Source organism: Chiloscyllium punctatum, chromosome 6 (genome assembly GCF_047496795.1).
Source record: "Chiloscyllium punctatum isolate Juve2018m chromosome 6, sChiPun1.3, whole genome shotgun sequence".
NCBI classification, from domain to species: Eukaryota; Metazoa; Chordata; class Chondrichthyes; order Orectolobiformes; family Hemiscylliidae; genus Chiloscyllium; species Chiloscyllium punctatum.
Window position 1 is genome coordinate 77098363 of NC_092744.1, and position 20774 is coordinate 77119136.

General features: G+C 43.5%; 2 protein-coding genes across 31 annotated transcripts in view; one reads left to right on the top strand and one right to left on the bottom strand.

Moving 5' to 3' along the window:
* The window catches only part of kif1aa (kinesin family member 1Aa), a 326170-nt gene that overhangs the window by 216515 nt on the left and 88881 nt on the right, over positions 1 to 20774 (bottom strand). The gene's annotated exons all lie outside the window — the stretch shown is intronic.
* On the top strand, positions 10441 to 20627 carry LOC140479109 (uncharacterized). Its single transcript, XM_072573008.1, has 4 exons — positions 10441 to 11004; positions 16296 to 16511; positions 17685 to 17891; positions 19895 to 20627. The coding sequence occupies exons 1-4, from the start codon at positions 10717 to 10719 to the stop codon at positions 20084 to 20086; spliced, it is 903 nt and encodes a 300-aa protein (XP_072429109.1). The 5' UTR covers positions 10441 to 10716; the 3' UTR covers positions 20087 to 20627.

Genomic DNA, 20774 nt, shown 5'->3' on the forward strand with positions numbered 1-20774 from the left:
ACGGATGATCTCAGTTACTTTTTATAGTCTGTTTTATCTCATGTTCCTTGTAACAGAGGGAGTAAGGTGGGATAAAAAAAAATTGTGCTCTGTTTCACATTCTTCCCTCTAACACTTACTGATACATCCTGCATTTCTCAGTATTACTATAACATTGATAACATCACACACATGCCACCACAATATCGATACATCACATACTTCTCAATGAAACACTTACATATCCCATGTTTTACATTATTTCACTGATCTTTCACACTTTTCTCACAGTAAGACTGATATATTGTACACTTTTTACTGTAACACTCTTTGATATGTCCCATGCCCTTTGATATAACCAATAATCTTTGAAATATCTTTCACTATAATGCTGATTTATCCTACCCTTCTAACTATAACATTGACAGATCCCATTCTCCTCAATGTTACACTGATATATCCCACAGCACTTATTGTTACACTCTTGATACATCCTATTGTCGGAGAAATTTGCCCAATAGGTTAGAGATCACAAAACACAGCTCGAAGTGAAATTGACAAACAGTTTATTGCAAGCCATATTGCTGGAGGAGAAATTGACTTGGCTGACACAGAACTGACAGTCTGCACAGGTGGATTAGGTTTCTCCTCCCAGAGCTGAGGATGAGACCAGTTTTATAGTAATGCTGCACAATGATACTGATTAAGAAATGGGAAACTACAATGTTTCTGCAAATGGAATAATTTAGTTGCAAGGGTACTAATTGGAAACAGTTTATCGGATGAATGTCCTGTTCCTTCACACAATACAACATCCTGACAGTATCATGGTTCCATTCATCTCCACAGGTAGGTGTTGATGTCTCTTCTGAAGGGGTGAGGTGCTTCCATTGTCCTGTTCCTGGTGCATGTCCTTGCTAGTGCCTGTCTGTCTGACCTGCTCTTTGTGTGGCTTGGGTATTGCTGGGTTGTTAAACTGCCCTTAGGGCTTTGAGATATCTGTGGTGCTGTCATGTCCATGGGAGCTTAAAGTGTATTGCCTTGTCTGCATGCCGCTCGGGAATTCTGGGTGTTCTGGTACAGTTTGGCCAATTTTGCTTTTGTGGGCCTATCGTGGATTAGCAAATCTTTTCCCACACCTATATTTGCCACTTTCAAGAAATTCCAAGTACAGTTTATGACCAGTCATTCGACATCTTTACACACATTCTACTCAATTCCAGAATGGTGGGAGAAAATAAAATCAGTTGTACTAGACTCTTGGGCCTGGACCATTGATTCAAGCATCACTGTCACCAGGACTGGTTCAATAGAAACAATGTTGACTTCCTGGAAGAAAATCAATCTAACCCTAACCCTAGACTTCACTGCCAGGCAGAATAACCAAAGTTGAAAGTCAAGAAGGCAGGACCCCAGCAGCTCAAGGCTGACTCGCAAAGACAAATGGATAATAAAGGACCAGTGATGTGGAGAGAAAGCCCAAGAAATCCAACTGTATGCTTGCCATCATGAGTATAGAAAGTACAGAGGACAACTTAAGAAAGCAAGTAGGAGAGCAAAGAAAGGGCAGCCACAATTAAGGAGTATCCCAAGATATTCTCGTGATTGAGTGGCAGTGTTCCTACCTCTGAGTCAGAAAGCCTGGGTTCAAATTTCACCCACTCCAGAGGTGTGTAATAACATCTCATAATAGGTTGGTTAGAAAATATCTATCAACGAGAAAAGGGTAACCCGGGAAAGAGTGGAGCTCAGCTAATGTGGTGATACTTTTCAAGAAAGGTGGTAGGGATAAACCAGGGAATTACAGATCAGTAAATCACAGTGACAGGGAAACTACTTGAGAAAATTTTTAAGAAGGGAAATAACTCTACACGGAGAGGTAAGGTTTGATTTGGGATAGTCAGCAAGGTTTAGTCACAGGAAGGTCAGGTGAATAAATTTGACTGAATTTTTCAAGGAGGTAACAAGTTATGCAGGTTGGAGTAATACAGTTGATGTATTTTATATGGATTTAGGCAAAATCTTTGAGAGACTCATAAAGAAGGTAAAAACACATGGGATCCAGGGTAACTTGGCAAGATGGATCCCAAATTGGTTTCATGGTAGGAGACAGAGCGTTGTGGTAGTTTGCATGACTGGACACTGGTGTCAAATGGCATAACACAGGGATCACTGCTGTGTCCCTTACTGTTCATGATTCATGCAAGCAATATAAAAGAAAATGTGGGTGGGATGATAAATACGATTGTAGATGTGACAAAGATTGTCTGGGGATAATGAGAAAGGAGGTGTTAGGTTACAGGAGAATATAGACGGATTGGTCAGATGGACAGATCAGTGGCAGATGAAATTTAACACTGATAAGTGAGAGGCAGTGCACTTTGGAACAAGTAACAAGACAAGGCAGTACTCAATGAATGACAGGAGACTAGGAAGCTCAGAGGAACAGAAGGATCCTGGAGTGCTTGCCCACAGTCCCTGGAGGCAGCAGGACAGGTTAATAGAAATGTTAAGGTGATGTACTGGACACTTGCCTTTATCGGTTGTGGCCTAGATTAGAAGAGAGGGGAGTTTATGTCACAGCTGCGCAGGACTTTGGTTAGGCCACAACTGGAGAACTGTGAGCAGTTCTGACTGATTTGATTGCACTGGACAGGAAGCAGAAGAGATTCACCAGGCTGTTCCCTGGGATGGAGCAGTTTAGCTATGAAGACAGGTTGGATAAGCTCGGGTTGTTTTCCTAGGAGCAGATAAGGCTGAGAGGAGACCTGATTGAGATGTATAAGGTTATAAGGGGAATGGACAGGTTGGACAGGAAGCAGCTGTTACTCTTAGGTGAAGGCTTAGTAACAAGTTGGCATAATTTAAGGTGAAAGGCAGGAGGTTCAGAGGGGATACAAGGATTTTGTTTTCATCCAGAAGGTGGTAAGGATCTGGAATGCAATTTATTAGAATAGCAATTTATTGTCACGTGTTTTTTTTTACAAAAATACAGTGAAAACGGTTATAAGTTGCCATGCCACGGCCCCTGTATTAATGACAAAACTCATAGATACAAAGGAAAAAATAAAAGGTAAGGCAGGGGTAGTTGCTATGCGGGAAAAATGTAAAAAGTACCTGAAACATCATAACATTCAAGGCTATGGACAGAGTGCTGGAAAGTGAGACTAGCATAGATTGAGAGTAAATTTTAGTCAGTGCAGACTGGATGCGCCAACGGCTTCTTATGTACTGTGATTTGATGATACGCAAAACTTTGTTGAAGCGACCAGGGCCATATGCAGATTCTGGTCAAATGGTCAAATCATGTACAAGTTGGTGTTTATCTTCCATCCTGGAAGGAACACTTTCAATAATTCTTCAACAGTGAATCCACAATTGACTCTGATACTTTTCAGACTGTCTGTAGTATCCTGTGGTAGAACTCAAGGTTGGGCCACCATTGATGGGAGAGCTCCAATCTGCAATCAAACAGGTGGGAGACACAGGCTGTGGCTCCAATGGGGTCTGCAGCACCCAACAAACATTCATCCTACAGATCCAGGACAAAGAGTAACTCCACTTGCCCCTCCTCCTCCTCTGGCCTCAGGAATCCAACAATTCTAAGAATTGTCAAGAAAGGAGGTTAAAGACTTCTGTGGAAGCCATTAGATATTCCCCCTTTGTCCATATGAGGGAAAATCCTAATGCCCAATCTCCTCTATTATCTGCTTTCTGTGGCTGAGGAAACCTTCCCAGAGGGAGGCTCCAGACATCTCCTGGGAATCTCCAATAGTCTTCATTGCCAGACAAATCCAAGAAAAATGTCAAAAGCAATAACCGGACCCTGTCATTCTTCTGACCAGAACATTTGACTCAGTAAATCGAGAGGCTTCATTGATTGCGATGTTCAAGAATCTTCAATATAGTTGATACAATTGCTTCAGGAAGTTACGACAAGAACCATCTTGAGTGGGAGATGAGACCAGGTGCCTTTAAAATTCATCTCCGTGTCAAGACGTGGGATATCCCACATCCCATTTACAACCAACCTAACAACGGTTATCCACCCCAAAGATCAACTGTTCTTTGATGTCAGCAATAAAACTAACAAAGGCAGGATTTATAACAATTGAAATAGGTCCTTAAGTAGCATTGTATTACAGGGAGACCAAGGGGTTCAGGTACATAATTCTTTGAAGTTTGCATCACATATAGTTAGGGTGGTTAAGAAGTCATTTAGCATGCTTGCCTTCATTGCTCAGACCTTCGAGCATAGAAATTGGGTCATTATGTTGAGGTTGTACAGGATGCTGGTGAGGCTTCTTCTGGAATACTGTGTCATGTTCTGGTTGCCTGGTTATAGTAAGGATATTATTAAGCTGGACAGGGTTCTGAAGAGGTTTACCAGGATGTCACCAGGAATGGAGGTTATAAGTTTTGAGTTATAAGGAAAGGCTCGATAGGCTCAGATCTTTTTCACTGGAGTGTTGGAGGTTGTGAGGTGACCTTGCAGAGGTTTATAAAATAATGAGGGGTATGGATAAGGTGAATGGCAAGGGTCTTTTCCCTTGGGTGGGGGGATTTCAAGACTCCGGGGTATATTTTTAAGGTGAGAGGAAAAAGATTTTAAACAGTCAGGAAGGACAATTTTTGGACACAGAGAATAGTTTGTGTGTGGAATGAACTTCCAGTGGAAGTGGTGGATGTGGGTATATTTGGATAAGTGCATGAATAATAAATGTTTGAAAGGATATGCACCAAGCTCAGGAAGGTGGGGTAGTTTAGTTTGGGATTATGGTCGGCAGGGACTAGTTGGACCAAAGGGTCTGTTTCCATGCTGTATGACTTTATAACTGTAAATACTGTTTGGATGAAAAACACTTTAACCTCAGTCACAACTACGCCAAAACTAAACTGAGATGTTTGCAGATGCATTGAGCCCACCCGGCACTACATTTGTAAGCCACTTGTGACCTCTTCAATTTTGGATTAAAAAAATTCCACTTTTCTTTTTGTAAATGAAAAGTCACATTAATTCAAACCTGGTCAGCCAAATATTCCACTGCCAAATACGTTGAAGGATATCCTCTGGAATATTCTGAGCATTTTCCATATATTCACAGCCATGTCTCTCAAAAGACAAAAGTTGTCAAGGAGATCAGCACTGGATCAGCTGCACTAGCTTAACCTTTTACAAATTACAATGACAAGTGTTTAACAGCAAAGATCTCTATAAGTCAATAAATGGAGTAATGTACAGAACGGTTGGTATTACCACACTCTTGTGCTGCGGCGAAACCTGGATACATCCATGCACTGGAGCCAATTCCAGCCATACGTTCATGGCATCATCTAGATTCAATGGGGCATCATTAGATAAATATTAACATCCTTCTTGAAGCCATCTCTACAAGCAGTCAGGCAAAACTCCTGCAAAAACTGAATTTGACGGACTAGGTTCTATGCCAGACAACTCTCAAATGGCCATTGTTCCAGGGTGGTCAGCAAAGATGCTTCAGAAATACTCCAAATCTTCTTTGAAATGCAGCAGAATTGGCATTAATGACTGGGAGGAACTTGGATCATTCGGTCAAAACAGCAACAACTTTTCCGTCAAGCTGTACCATGCTGTGAGTCCAAACGTCTTAATGATAAGACTGAGAAGGAAACAAAAGGATGCCAATCCTACTTTGCGAACCTACTATCTGATGCCACTACCATTGTGGCATATTCTCATCCAAAGATCTGTGGGTCAAGAATTGGCCTGTTCAGTCCCATGGAGTCCGACCACACCAACTCGCGATATTGAGACTAAACTAATTGTTTGTTTTCCTCTTGTTAGGAACAAAACCCCATCAGCCCCCTCCTGTTTGTATCGAGCACATGTCCATTCTTGCCCTGCCATTAAGCAGAAATTCTCATCCCATCCAGGGAGAAGCTGATAGAAACAGTGTTTCTATCAGCCCTTCGTCTGGAAGTGAGTGAGCACCAGGGCTCCCCTGGAGCTAAACACCTATCATGGTAAAAATTCATTTCAACTCAGGCCTTGGCCTAAAGCCAAGCATCGTACACTCCAGCTGCAAGACCCAAAGCCAGCCCAAAATTGGGCCTTGCCATTATTTTAGTAATATAGGTAAGCTACCTTTAAAGCAAAACATTTGAGCTCATTTTACACATCTACAGGGCATCTCAGACAAAACCAACAATTTCTATTTATATTGTGTTGCTAACACAGGAAAAAAATATCCCAGCGTATTTCACAGAGGCATCATCAGGCAAAACTTGGCCACATAAGGAGATGATAGGACAGATGAACAAAGGCTTGGTCAAACAGTTAGAGGAGGAAAATGAGGGCAGAGTTGGAGGGGTTCAGGAAGGGAATTCTGGAGTTCAGATCCTTGTCAACTAAAGACACAACCATAAATCATGAAGCAGTTAAAACCTGGGAGAAGCAAAAGGATAGCATTGTAACAAAGAGGGCTGTAGGATTGGAGGAGGTTACAGATAGTGAAGGATAAGACCATTGATGGATCTATAAACAAGATTGAGAATTTCAAAATTCTGTAAGTGCAGGCCAGTAAGTCCAAGGTTGATGTATGAACGAGACTGAGTGTGTGTGTGAGAATAAGGACAGCTATGAGGTCTATGATATGGACCGGTAGCATTTATCAGTGTTGCTGGCAAGCCAGAGTATTCCTTCAATCTCCATGTGAAGCTTTGAGAAATAAATACATGTATGGATTTGATGGAGGCCTATTCCTGGGCTATCTGCAGGCGAAGAAAATCTGAATGGGTTGTGTCTACCATTTTGGATGGAATCTATTGATGTGTAAAGAATGAAAACTCTGAATTAATTGATTGCCCCAAGTAACCTAAAAGTCATCCACCGCCCTGTGAAATTGCTCAACTGTCTGGAAAACAGACATAATAACTTACCATTTTCACCAAACCCTCCACAAGGTGGGATATGGGCAGAGAGGGGATTGAAGGGGGTCAACAAATGAACATAAGCCACACGGAAAGTGTTTGCCTCCAGGAAAAAAAAGAAATTGAAAATGAAAATGACATCTGATTATTGCTAATGAGCATGAAATGGTGGTGGAGGGCATTTCTATCACAAAATGGCACAGACAGGCCAATTATTCCCTCTGTCTTCAAAGATTCATTAAGTGAAATAGAATCCGCCAGAGAGCTCTTGAGTGTTTCAGTACACACAAACCACAAAGCAATGGTCGTGCACTACACAATATAATTGGGAGAAGGAAGCAAATGAGGAAAGCAGATCAACATTAAATGAGAAATGATTTTGAAACCAATTAAGAGACACCAGCATTACTTTCATGGTTAATGAGCCTCTTCAAAATAGTCGATTCTGTGTTAACAATCTCCAGTGAGGATCTGCTATTTTATGTTTGTTTCCTGTCCTGCTTTTAGGGTTGACACTCTAGTTTTAAGGCATGCAGTTTGACTTCAGTAGTGACAGTTCATGATCAGTCAGGACAGAGCAATGGAGTTCCAACAGAGTGTCACATCAGACTCAAAATACTAACTCTGTCTTTCCCTCCACAAATCCAGCCAGACCCGTTCAGTTTCTTCAAACTTCCTGTTTTTATTTCAGATTTCCAGCATCTGCAGTGTTTTGCTTTGAGTTAAGTGTTAAGAAAGCTTTCAAAAACATGGGAGACTCGGTAAGACGAGATAACAAACACTTTGACTATCCCTCCATTCAGCAGATTGTCCCATCCTGTAGAGTTGTCGATTTTGCCCTCCAGGAATATACAAGGAAAGTGATTAAAAACCGATTACAATATTAGTCTGTGTGTGTGTGTTATTGGCCAGAAGTCCTAATGTGTGGGCTGGGGGGTTGTTTGGAACAGTTGTTTTAAACATCCTTGCACTGCAGATAAACCAGAAGGAAACACTCTTTCTCACCTTGAATGTTGAAAGTCATTGGCAAAAAGAATTGAAGTCACACAATTTTAATCAACCTGCAAAACGAAGAATCACAAAATTGATTGCTCAATTCCTAACATCTCTGCAATCAGAACCATTAAAGATTGCTTCTGATAACTTTAGAACTGCTCTTCCTTACTATTTCAGACATTCATATAGAGAGAGAGAGAGAGAGAGAGAGAGTATGTTTGCATGTTGTCATTATTTATTTTCATCTTTACCAATTAATAAAGTAATTATTTTATTAATTCAAGAACGTTTGGTGACTTTGGCTCATTTTAAAACATAAATTCATTTATATCCAGGAGAAAGAGATTTGGAGGAATTGGAGAAAGCAAAAACTTCCATTTTATATTAACCTAGTTGCAACCAATCAAGCGGGCAGGTGAATAACTGAAGGGAGTTAGTTCATTCCTTCTCACCCGGGAGTTTAGGCATTTGGGCGATCTCATTTGGGACTGTAATGAATTAGAGAAACCTTTGGCGGTATCTGGTCATAATGCCCTGCAATTATCTCTGAATTTCAACAACAGCTCTCCATCCAGTCCTGACTGAAGTTAATCTGAGCCCACATGTTCAATCTCATTTGAATTATGTCTCTGCACACAACATAATCTCAACAGTAAGTGTTTCATGATTTGTTTTAGCATTGATGGCTTGGCAGTCAGCAACGCAATGAGCAGAAATTTGGATTAGTCTTAGATATTTGGGCTGGAGGAATCAGCCGCCCTAGGATGGGAGGCTGGGGAGATGGGTTTTGGAGGCTGGGGGACAGGAGGGGAAGGGTTCCTTCGATGCATCCATGGCGGGCCCCAGAATGTGTCCTCCACTTTCCCGCCTGCCTTTCCAAACATGGGCTCCTCGTGTTCATCCATCTACCCAATGGTAGAGAACAGGGTAATATGCGGGTCATGTGACTGCTAATGTACTTTTAAAGTGTCACGCAGGATGCTGATTTCAGAGCAGTTTGTTGGGGTTGCCTCTATGCTGGGCGGGCAGCAGTCTCAATTTCCACATTTACATCGCTTTATGGGCTGGGATTTTATCAGAGTGCTGCCAAGGGAAGGGGTTCTGGGTTTTAACCCAGTGACAGTGAAGGAGCAGCGTGGATTTCCAAGTCAGGATGGTGTGTGATTGGAGGGGAACATGCAGGTAATGGTGTTCCATTGCGCTCCTTATTTGTGTCCTTTGTAAGTGCTGGGGAGCTGGGAAGCAGGCCATTGGCTGCAGAACACCCAGCCTCTGGCCTGTACTTAGAAGCTCAGCATTAATGTGGCTGGCCTTAGGATTCTGGTCAGTAATGACGGTTAATGTGGAGGGTTTGATGATAGCAATGCCATTGGATGCCAAGGCGAGACAGTCAGACTCCATCTTGAGTGGGATTATAGTTGTTGCCTGATACCTGGGAGACACAATAGTGAAAGTGAGCTTGCCACAGAAGGGGATTTTCTTCACAAATGCTGGCAATGGGGCTAGATCAGTTTAGGATGCATGAGTTGGATCAAAGGTCTGGTTCTGTGCTGTATAACTTTACGACTCTATGACTGACTGTGCCACAGCAGAATTGGGTGCTGAGGCCTGACTATAGCTTTCTAACACTGGGAGGCTCGACAAGTCTGCACTGTTGTTAATTGCAAATGCAGTAACTTTGCCACCATGGGGTGGCACAGTGGCTCAGTGGTTAGCACTGCTGTCTCACAGCGCCGGGGCCCAGTTTTGATTCCAGCCTCGGGGAACTGTCTGTGTGGAGTTTGCCCATTCTGCCCATGTCTGTGTGGGTTTCCTCTGGATGCTCAGGGTTCCTCCCACAGTCCAAAGCTGTGCAGGTCAGGTGGTTTGGCCATGGGAAATGCAGGGTTACAGGGATCAGGTGGGTCTGGGTGGGATGCTCTTTGGAAGGTCAGTGTGGACTTGATGGGCTGAATGGCCCACTTTCACAGCGTAGGAGTTCTACATGCAGCCCCTCAGTTCCTTCTGATCGCTCTATGTGAACTATTCCAGTCCTCCCGACCTCCGTGGCTGTATAAACCTGGTTATGTATGGTAGCATGATGGTAAATCACGTGTGAGCACACATGCGACCCTGGGCCAGCACAGAGCCACAGAATCAGCTGGAACAAACCCAGATGGCAATTACATTTAAAAAATACAGCAATACTTGGAAATGAACATTGTCGAGCACTGTTGTGAAGTTTTTAAAACAATGTGAACATGTCATTCATAAGTTTTCAGCTGGATTTCCTCCTGGGCATCTCGCCCGATGGTATGGAGGCAACTCTGATCTGCCTCTGACCTATTAAGAAAATCAGAGGCACCTCTTGTCTGCTGTTGAGTAACAGACCCAGAGGAGAGGTTAATATAAACACAGCCACAGGGAATGTACAAACGATGCCAGGAGGCAGTGCTGGAGGGGGACAAAAAAATCCGTGAGTGGCAATGAGTTAAATAGTAAATCTTCTCCTGAAGCTCACCCCTCCCCCCATCCCTTCCAATTTCCTGCTTTTGGCCAATTGCAGTTCAGCGCTTCAAGGACAAAGGTCAAGCCAGACCAGTGAGCAAGGAAAATCCTACAGTCGCTTGCAGCTTTGTAACCAGGCTCTGCACCCCTGTACAACAAAGGAGTTGTGGGAGGGGGTTAGACTGCTTTCGAATTCGAAACCTTCTATGAACAAAGGGGCCGTTTCAACCAAAGGACCTTGTGTCAAGGAGAGTGATTACTTTCAGTCACAGGGCACATTCCTGTTGCCGGCTTCTCTTCCAGCTCCCTATTAGCTGCTGCCCAGCACCCTTGCTCTCCCTCACAATGCCAGCACTTCAGGCTCTGAAGGATGCCAAACCGGTGTTGCTCAGGTCTGCTCTCCTGCTGGCTGGCGGCTACACCTTCTACCATTTGTGGAGACACCTCATGGCCTCACAACGAGGATCAGGGACACGGGAGAACGTGTACGAAACGCAGCGAGCTCTGAACGAGTACCTCCTCTTCCACTTCGGGTCATCACAGGAACTGTCGCTGTACATCAACGACCCAGTTGCTCTCCAGAATTTCCCGCAAAGATGTGCCCAGGAATGCATCAAGTACTTCACCCAACAGGTAACAGACACGGCTAGTGTTCAGCCTCTATTTAAATACATAGAGTTCCAGATTATTACTGAAATGAATTAAGGTTTGGACAAAATCAGGATTGAGAGAGCAGAAAAGGAAAGTCAGGGACAGTGGGTCAGACACTGTCCTTTCACACTCTGGGCCTATTGGAACAGTGGGTCAGACACTTCCCTTTCACACTCTGGGCCTACTGGAACAGTGGGTCAGACACTGTCCTTTCACACTGTGGGACTGGCTGGGACTGTGAGTCAGTCACTGTCCTTTCACACTCTGGGACTGACTGGGACAGTGGGTCAGACACTGTCCTTTCACACTCTGGGACTGACTGGGACAGTGGGTCAGACACTGTCCTTTCACACTCTGGGACTGACTGGGACAGTGGGTCAGACACTGTCCTTTCACACTCTGGGACTGACTGGGACAGTGGGTCAGACACTGTCCTTTCACACTCTGGGACTGACTGGGACAGTGGGTGAGAACAGTGTGGAGAGTTGTTACATTTTTGTACCAGATTATATTTCAATTTCTCTCACTATTTGGATTGTTAAACCAGGTCATGGAAGCTCCCGTCAAGTTCCAGCCGATGATGTAGGCCTATTTGATGTTGTAGATGAAACTGACAGAAGCAGTACAATCCTCAGCACTCATCTTAATTCACATTAAATTAAGTTGGAAATTTAAAAATATATGAACAACAAGACAAGGAATTTTATATTTACATTCTCAAGAAATTTGCTGAAAATAGTGATCAGTTGGAGAGCAACCAAGAGGTTTAATTTCACTCCATCCTGAAAGTGGAAGCAGTAAATAGTAAAGGCCAACAACAGTTTGGCCCTTTGCAGTACAAGAAAAATGATAAGTTTAAATGAAGCACTAGGTTGTGCCTCATTGTGTGCAGTGTTGTCACCCCATTATCAAAGGGATATTAATTCCATGAAGGACAGTTTCATTAAGATGGAACCGGGAAGATGAAGGAGAATTGTCAGAGATTTTGGGCCCAGATTGGGACAGCAAAATACAAATATCTTTGTGGCTTTGCAGAAGAATTCCCAATTCATAAATGACTTAACTCAGGACTTCTGTTTCTTTACACCTTTTTGTTTCTTTCAAATGACAGTGCAGAGCCACAATAGAGTGTAGGAAGAGTGAATGGGTGTGGTGGGGAAGATGGAATATCCCTGTTTTGCCAGATACAGCCTAGCTCCCAACATCATTGAAACATTGGCCCTCCCACCCCTCAACCCTCTGACTGCTCAAATCCCATGCCTCCATCCAATGCTTTCAGCCCTCCACATTCCCATCGATCCCCATGCTCCCCTCCTTCTCCCCCATAGCCACTCATTCTTCATACACTATACAGTATACCGTCCTCAGGAGCCACACAATTTGCGATGGGAATTATTCCAAATGCAGATGCAAGAAGAAAATTGGGACAATATCATAAAACTCAGTCAAGAGTCTGCTTTTGATATTGCTAAGGTCCTTAACTTATGGAAACAAATAGCTAAAAACATTTGAAAGGTGAATATATTGTTGTAATCTCAGAAATCTATCCACTATTCCCCTGAACACTTACATCAACAGTGTTGTGCACTCCAGAAGCTTTTAGAACTCAGCCAAAGATTAACAATAGGCACAACTATCAAAACAGTCACTTACAACTCTGTAGCCTGCAACTGAATGAATAGATGGTGTCTCCTCCTTTCATTGCAGATTGCCTTCCATCAATGAACAGGAGGAGGTGTTTAGATTTTTATCATCTTTCAAAAGCAGTGTATGTTCTTTCCACACTCAAAACTCTCTGTCTACTCTCTAGCTCAGTGGTTAGCACTAATGCTTCATAGCATCAGGGACCTGGGTTCAATCCCAGCCTCAGGTGACTATCTGTGGCATTTTCAAGTTCTCCCTGTCTCTGTTTGGGCTTGTTCTGGTTTCTGCCCAAAGTCCAAAGATGTGCTGGTTACTTGGATTGGCTATGCTAAATTGACCATAGTGTTCAGGGATGTGTGGGCTAAAAGCATGAGTCTGGGGAAATGTAAAGTACAGGGTAGGGGGAATGGGTCTGGATGGGATATTCATAGCAGAATTGTTGTGGGCTTGTTGAGCCAAATGGCCTGTTTCTACACTGTAAGGATTCTAAAGGTGATAAGGATGGTTTCTACATTTTTAAAGGCATGGTAGCATTTTCACTGGTCTAAAATGTACTCTCATGCATATCAACACTTAGTTGGTGTGATCATTGTTGAGTCAATGTACCATTGCATGACAGTGCCAAAATCATGAGGGGCATGGAGAGGGTGAATAGCCAAGATCTTTTTCCCAGAATGCAGGATTCCAAAACAAGAAGGCATTGGTGTAAGGTGAGAGGAGAAAGATTTAAAAGGGACCTTACAGGCAGCAGTGGATGGTGTGTGAATGGAATGAGACACCAGAGGAAGTGGTGCAGCCTTGTACAATTACAACATTTAAAAGGCATCTGAATGGGCACATGGACAGGTAGGGTTTTGACAGTTTGGGCCAAATGCTGGCAAATGGGACTTGAGGATATCTGGGTGGCATGGATAAGGTGGATGAAAGGATCTGTTTCCGTGCTGTGACTCTTTGGCTGTATGTCATAAACTGCACTAAATAGAAACATCTGCCCCATAGCTCAGCATTCAATAGTGGCATTGAAGGTATGAAGACATTTCATACACACATTTTATAGTGCTCCTAACTCCCCAGTGGGCATCTATTGGTGGTGACAAACTCTTGAAGGAGGTGCCTTGTCTTCAAGTTTATAAAACCCACACCCGCACACAAATCATAGCGCGACAGGAAAATGCAGAGTTCTTGCAGTATTCACAACAGGGAACCTCAACTCAGAAAAAGGTGCGTGTGCACCAGAAAAGGCTGTGTTTTGCACCCAAGGCCTTCCCTGACTCAAAATAAAGTCAGCGAAAATAGCATGAAGTCAGGAAGCCAGAGAAAAAAAATATTTTCTAGCCAAAACAAAACAAAGTTCAGTGTTTCATCCCTTAATTTGCACCTACGTTGGAAGAGTAAATTGACCCCTGGTTTACTTACAGTGGAGCTGAAAATATTAAAAGTAGACATGACTGGGTTTTTAAAAAAAAACATTTCAGAATGAATAAGAAAAAGGCTATATTCTGTGCTTTAGGAGTTGGTGAAGAGGAGCTGCCAATTTAAGGTTAGCTTTGAGAGTGAAGAACGATATCAGGAGAATATTTTAGGCAGAACTTGTTGGAGCATGGGATGAACAGGTTGAGACAGAGACTATTGCTTGGGTCAGAATAAGTAAATATTTCAAGCACTGGGATATGAGGAGAGAACAAGGATTAGTTTGACATTTTTAAATTCTTTCATTGGATGTGACGAGAGCTGGCCAGGCCAATTTTTGTCACCCATCCCCAAGTGCCCTTGACCTGAATGGATCACAAGGTCATCTTAGAGGGCAGTTCAAAATCAAGCACATTTGCTGTGGACCTGGAGTCACATGTGGACCAGACCAGACCAAGTAAGGCTGGCAGCTTTCCTTTATCAAAGGGTAGTGAACAAGATGGGTTTTTGCATCATCAATGACTGCTTCATCATCACCATTACTGAGTCTACCTTTATTTTGCAGATTTATTTATCGAAATTTAAATTGCACCAGCTGCTGTTTGAACCCCCATCTCAGAGCATCGTCTGGGCTTCTGGGTCACTAGTCCAATGACATTGCAGCAGCATCACCTCCGTTGATTATCTATTGATGGATTGGCAAAGACACAGTGGGCTGTTCAGTCATCTTGTGTGTTATAAACATTCGTTCCATATGTGTTGAATGGCTACAGTATCTTTTTATATATAGCAGAGTACAATGGGTACACAGTACAATTGGTACACATTTCTAATGGGTGGCACAGTTCGATGATGGTGGCTGTATAATATGTTGCACTCCAAAAGAATTTATTTTTTATTATTAGTCAAATGACAGGCATAACTGGAGTTATTTGCTATCACTGCTAAACCGTTGGATCTGCAAATTATTGTGTCACCATCGTTACCCCTCATTTCTCTGTGTGACCTGCAGTGCCTTTCACAGTCAATAACACTGACAATAAGCTTACAGCAATGGATCACAGTTGTTCCTCCTAAACCAGGTTATATTTACTGTCAGCATCTACAAGAAGCTTTCCATCATCAGGAAACTGATCTAAAACAGATAGAATAGTCAGTGAAAGCGTGGAATCACCAAAGGCAGTAATCTGATCTCCGGGGTTTAATGGCCAATTAGAAATTACTCGATCTCTGTTAAGTGCATTGTAATCCTTCCTGCATGCCTGGTTCTCCCACTCAGTCTCTCCGGTTGATGAGTTACATATTATCCATTCGTCCGCAGCAGGGAAAGGTGCCGGGAGTGGGGTGTGGGCTGGTTGGGAGGCATGGATCTGACAAGGGAGTCATGGAGGGAATGGTCTCTCTGGAATGCTGATAGGGATGGGGAGGAAATATATCCCTTGTGATGGGGTCTGATTGTAGGTGGCGGATGTGGCGGAGGATAATGCGATGTATATGGAGGTTGATGGGGTGGAAGGTGAGGACTGGGGTGTTCTGTCCTTGTTGCACTGGGAGGGGTGGGGTTCAAAGGGAGAGGTTTGGAAAGTATAGGAGATGCGCTGGAGGGCATCATTGACCACATGGGAGGGGCAATTGTGATCTTTGAAGAAGATCCATAGGGTTCTGGCCAATATTGCTTCCTAACAGCCATCACGAAGATGTCTGTGAGAGTTTTCAGTGGACAAGTTGCATGCTCAGTTCCCAAATTACAGCAGTAACCATACAAAGAGGATTGGTAATTCTGAAGTTGTGAAAGGGTGTTATATTAAACTTCTCGGGGAGTGTCACAGGATCGAGGGTGACTTTCTTCCAGGTGTGGATACTGAGGTGACTAAACAGCCCAATGCTGGATCTGTACAACCTGCCGCAGGGGAGGGGGCTGCCTGGGATGCTGGGTTTTCACACACATTCCTTCCTCTTTTTGGGCTTGTCAGAGACGCTCGAGATGGTTGGCACCTTCTTCTCCAGTTTGGGTAATTTCAGCCAAGGTATTCCCATGTTGTATTTTGTAGGGATGCCATTTCTCTAACCTCCTGCGGTGATGGAGCTCAGGGTGGGATAAGGGAAAAGGCAGGTCTACCTTTCTTTCTGAGCAGTGATCATTGTTGTCCATCCCCAATTGCTGATCCTGTGCATGGTGCTACCATTTCAAGTCAAACCTGTCCATTCACCCTTTCTAGACTGGCATTCCCTGCAGAGCTCTGGACATCGGTTGTGCTGTGGGAAGGGCCTCATTTGAGATGGCACGGGTATTTCAGGAGGTGGTGGGCATCGACTACAGCCTTTCATTTGTGACTGCTTGCAACCAACTGAAAGAGAAAGGCCAACTCCCTTACTGTGCTCTGACTGAAGGAGAACTGGGTACCCAGCACACAGCTGTTGTACCGACGGACATTGTAAGTACTAAGTCAAGTCATCCCTAATTTCCTAGATCTGGTCTTTTACACCTCAGCATTGATTCACTCTCCCTTGTATCTCTTTTGCTGTATTCCAATTGTTCCAGTCTGCTTGCCCACTGTCCTTCAGTGATTTCAATCCTATTTCTCCCCCTTTATGTTTCCTGCCTGCTGCTAGCACCAATTTACCATTCTGGATAGCTGTCTCTCCCTTGAGTCCTTCAAGCCTGAGTTCTTTCCTTGAACATCCATTGGATTAATTGAGGTGGTGGTGGGGGGGGGTGTGGGGGGACACTCTGAGAGCAGCTTCATGTTGCTCCTGACCAATCCTCGATGGGTGTCCTTATGGCCCATGTTCACACCCTCCCCAGAGAATCAGACCCAGACCCAGATCCAGGACAATTTTATTTTCCCTCCAGCTCTGGTGTGGACTACCTGGACTAGTTGGTACCAATACCCAGCCATACAGAACAACATCTGGAACTTGGCTAGTGGAGGAACTCCCCAGTGCCAGATAAAGCCAAGATTTAAACCCAGCATGATGCTGCAAATGAGTGGGTGGTCTGGATCAACACTTTTCAAGGTCATGAGAAAAGTAAGACAATCATTAAAACATGGGAGGTGGCCAACGATTGCACTGAATGAAGTCAGTGTTCACATGAGAAGCTTGCAAAATGTTCAAAAGAGCCTGTATTCTCTCACTTCAGACAAATAGTTTATTTCCTTCTCCTCAACAGCAAAGAATCAAAGTGTATTTCAGTCCATAGATTGGCACAACTCAAAATCTGCCTGCAAAATAAGGACGGTGAAGTAACAGGGTCCTAACTCATTAACAACAAAAAGTCAGAAGATCAGGGCTGCCATTTAAACACTGCATCAGGTGAGTTATGGCACTGTCTCCTCTGAAGGCCTTGAGTTAAACCAGCTCAGAGTGGGAGGAATTGTTCCAATTGTAGTAAGCCTCCAGAGCTGTAGTTGCATGATGTTCCAGCATGGAGGGGGTTTTAATGTGTTGCTGTGCCTGTCATGGACAGGGTAGAGTAGGGATATTTCTTGCTGTTCTCAATCCCCAAACAGAAACAAACCCCTCTCCCAGCACTGATGTCTCTGACCCTCAGCATTATGGCAGTTCCTTCAAGTTGTCTCACTTTGTGCTTCTGTTCCATTCTTTAGGATCGGACTCGGTGTTTCTTCAGGCAGGGCGATGCCTGCAATCTACCCTCAGATCTCAGATCTTTCGGCTGTGTTCTGGCAGGCAACCTGATCTGTCGTCTCCCTGACCCCTTTGCGTTCTTGCACAGACTCCCAGAGCTAGTGGCTCCTGGAGGAATTCTTGTCATTACATCACCGTACACCTGGCTTGAGGAATTCACCCCAAAGGTAAAACGATCAGCAGGTGTCCTATCAACCCAGAATATTGCTGTGTGGTATGATCAAATGTCGAGGGAAACATGCCAGGGGTACATTTATTGAACTGATTACCGCCAGCAGAATTGCTGCTAGTGTAGGAATGAAATATCGATTGGTTCCTCCTATCCCCTGTCCTTAAATAATGTATTAGTCGTCCTACCATTGAGCCACATTTGAGATCACATAGAGCCTGAGTTACATCTAGAATATACATCTCTAACAGAGAGTGAGCGAGCTGGACCTGTGTATTAATCTCGAATAGAACCTGAGGGATCTAGATTGAGTGTACACATCTCTAATAGAGTCTGAGGGATCTAGATCGAGGGCATACATCGATAATAGAGACTGAGGAAGCTAGATAGATGTACACATCTCTAGTGGAGACTGAGGGAGCTAGATAGAGTGTTCATATCTCTAATAGAGACTGAGGGAGCGAGATATGTATACGCATCTCTAATAGAGACTGAGGAAGCTAAATCAAATGGAGTATCTCTAATAGAGACTGAGGGAGCTAAATCAAGGGTACAAATCTCTAATCCCGCGAATCCAAATGGGAAGTGAGGAGGAATGTCTTCATTCAAAGATTGATGAGAACCCCATCACATGGGGAAAAGTTGCAGTGAATCATACAGGTACATTCGCCTGGAAGTTAGTGAATTAAATGAGGGAGAAGGGGATGGTTACGATGATAGATTTTAATACCGGAATATGGGGGTGGTTTGAGTGAAACATAAACACCAGCAAGAACTGATGGTGCCCAATGACTTGTTTCTTTGTCATATATCCTCTCTCATCCAATGTGTGTGAGAGAGAGAGAGAGAGGATGTTAAACTGAGTGATATCTCTGTATTTAAAGGGTTTTAGAACAGATCCTCAAACCTCAGCTGACCACTAACATTCACAAAGAAACTGCTGAATTATCCATTAGGAGCATCTAGGAATCCTTTTGGTGTTTCAGCATTGTTACCTGAGTAACATCTTCCTGTTGTCCTGCAGCTAATACTGAAGGCATTCAGCAGAACTATTAGCCTAGTTCTGAAGAGCACTTAACTCACCAGAGAGAGTGAGGCAGAAGGCAATGCTAGACCTTAGCAGTGCTATCTGTAATTTAGTGTAGCATTCTTATTAAAGGACCAGTTCCCCATACACAACATTGTGTCAACTACAAGAGGGATTATTCTCTCTTGCCAGAGAGCTGCAGAGGCTGAGATACTACATATAACCAGGATAGACAGGTTCTTGAACTACTGGGTCATCAAAGATTATGGACAAAGCTAAAAGTCACACAACATTAGCCCACAGTCCAACTGTTGAATTATAACCTGGTGGTGTGTGATTTTTAACTTTTTCCACCCCAGTACAACCACGGCACCTCCACATCAAAGATTATGGAGAACAGGCAGAAAAGTGAAGCTGTGGTCAAGCTCTGACAAACCCTCATTTTGTTGCAGGCTCAATGGGCCATATGTTGGGGAGGCAATGGCCTGGTGGTATTATTGCTGGACTGTTAATCCAGAGACCCAGGTTATGTTCTCGGGACCCAGGTTCAAATCCCATCATGGCAGATGGTGGAATTAAAGGTCAACTGATGATCATGAAGCCATTGTTGATTGTTGGGGAAAAGCCCATCTTGGTTCATTAATGTCCTTCAGGGAAGAATACTGCTGTGCTTACCTGGTCTGGCCTACATGTAACTCACAGCAAGATGGTTGACTCTTGACTGCCCTCAATTAGGAATGGATAATAAATGTTGGCCTAGCCAGCGATGTCCATATCCCATAAATGAATAAAACAAAGCACTTACTCCTGCTTTTATTTTATCAATTTCTAAGATGCTCAGGGCTACCAACCAGGTGTGAACACATGGCTATTACCTAATACAAGTGGAAATAGCTCATAGTGTGAATAGGTGAATGATTCTAGTGCTTAGGTAACTCTCATTTCACTCCCTTTCTTTTTTGTGTTTGACGCAGTCCCGGTGGTTGGGTGGGTACAAGGATGTCTCTGGCAATGAGGTGCGAGGCTTTGATACGATGAAGCGAGTCTTCTCTCCACACTTCGAACTACTTGCAGAGAAGAACGAGCCTATCGTGATCAGGGAGACAGCACGCAAGCACCAGTGGACAGTGGCTCACATGACTATATGGAGAAGGGGAACTTTCTAGAATTCAACAGCCTTCATCGTTCCCGTAGGCGAAATAGTTTGGTTTGGTAAAACAGTTAGGATACGTAAAATCATCAGTTTTTAAATGTTAACAAGGCAAAGGCTGATATAAAAGTGACATTTGTGCAGACCAATAAGATAGGTCCAGTGACCAACCAGGAACTTTTGAGGGAAGGACCCTCTGGCTCAGTTCAGCCATCTGTGACCAATTTATGACCCAGTCCCTTTGTTCCCTTGGCACCATTTCCTCTCACTAATGCCAACCAATATTTTGAAGGAACCAGTGCTGGTGCTCCTTAATGACATCCTGCAAAGATACATCACACATGGAGCAGTAGGATTCATTTACCTGAACTGACTTTGCCTTCTTTTTGAAAAGAACATTCTATCCTTAGAGCAGGATATCCACTATCAATGTTTCAGTTAGGTTTTGCTGTAATTTGAATGACTGTTTTCAGAAATTGGTTACTACGCCACTCTTGTAGTTCCTTCTTTTACCATCATGGTACTTCTATGGATCAATAAATGTTTCACTCAGCCAATCTCCTTTGTCCTTCTTCAACCAACCATTAAGTAAGGAAGGGAAATTGTACAATTTGAGATTCAGCATCAAAATGTTATCACACGTGAGGATACAGAATCTCTTAATCAGTTATTGGATTGACTTCCCATGACTTGGTGGCTCTGCC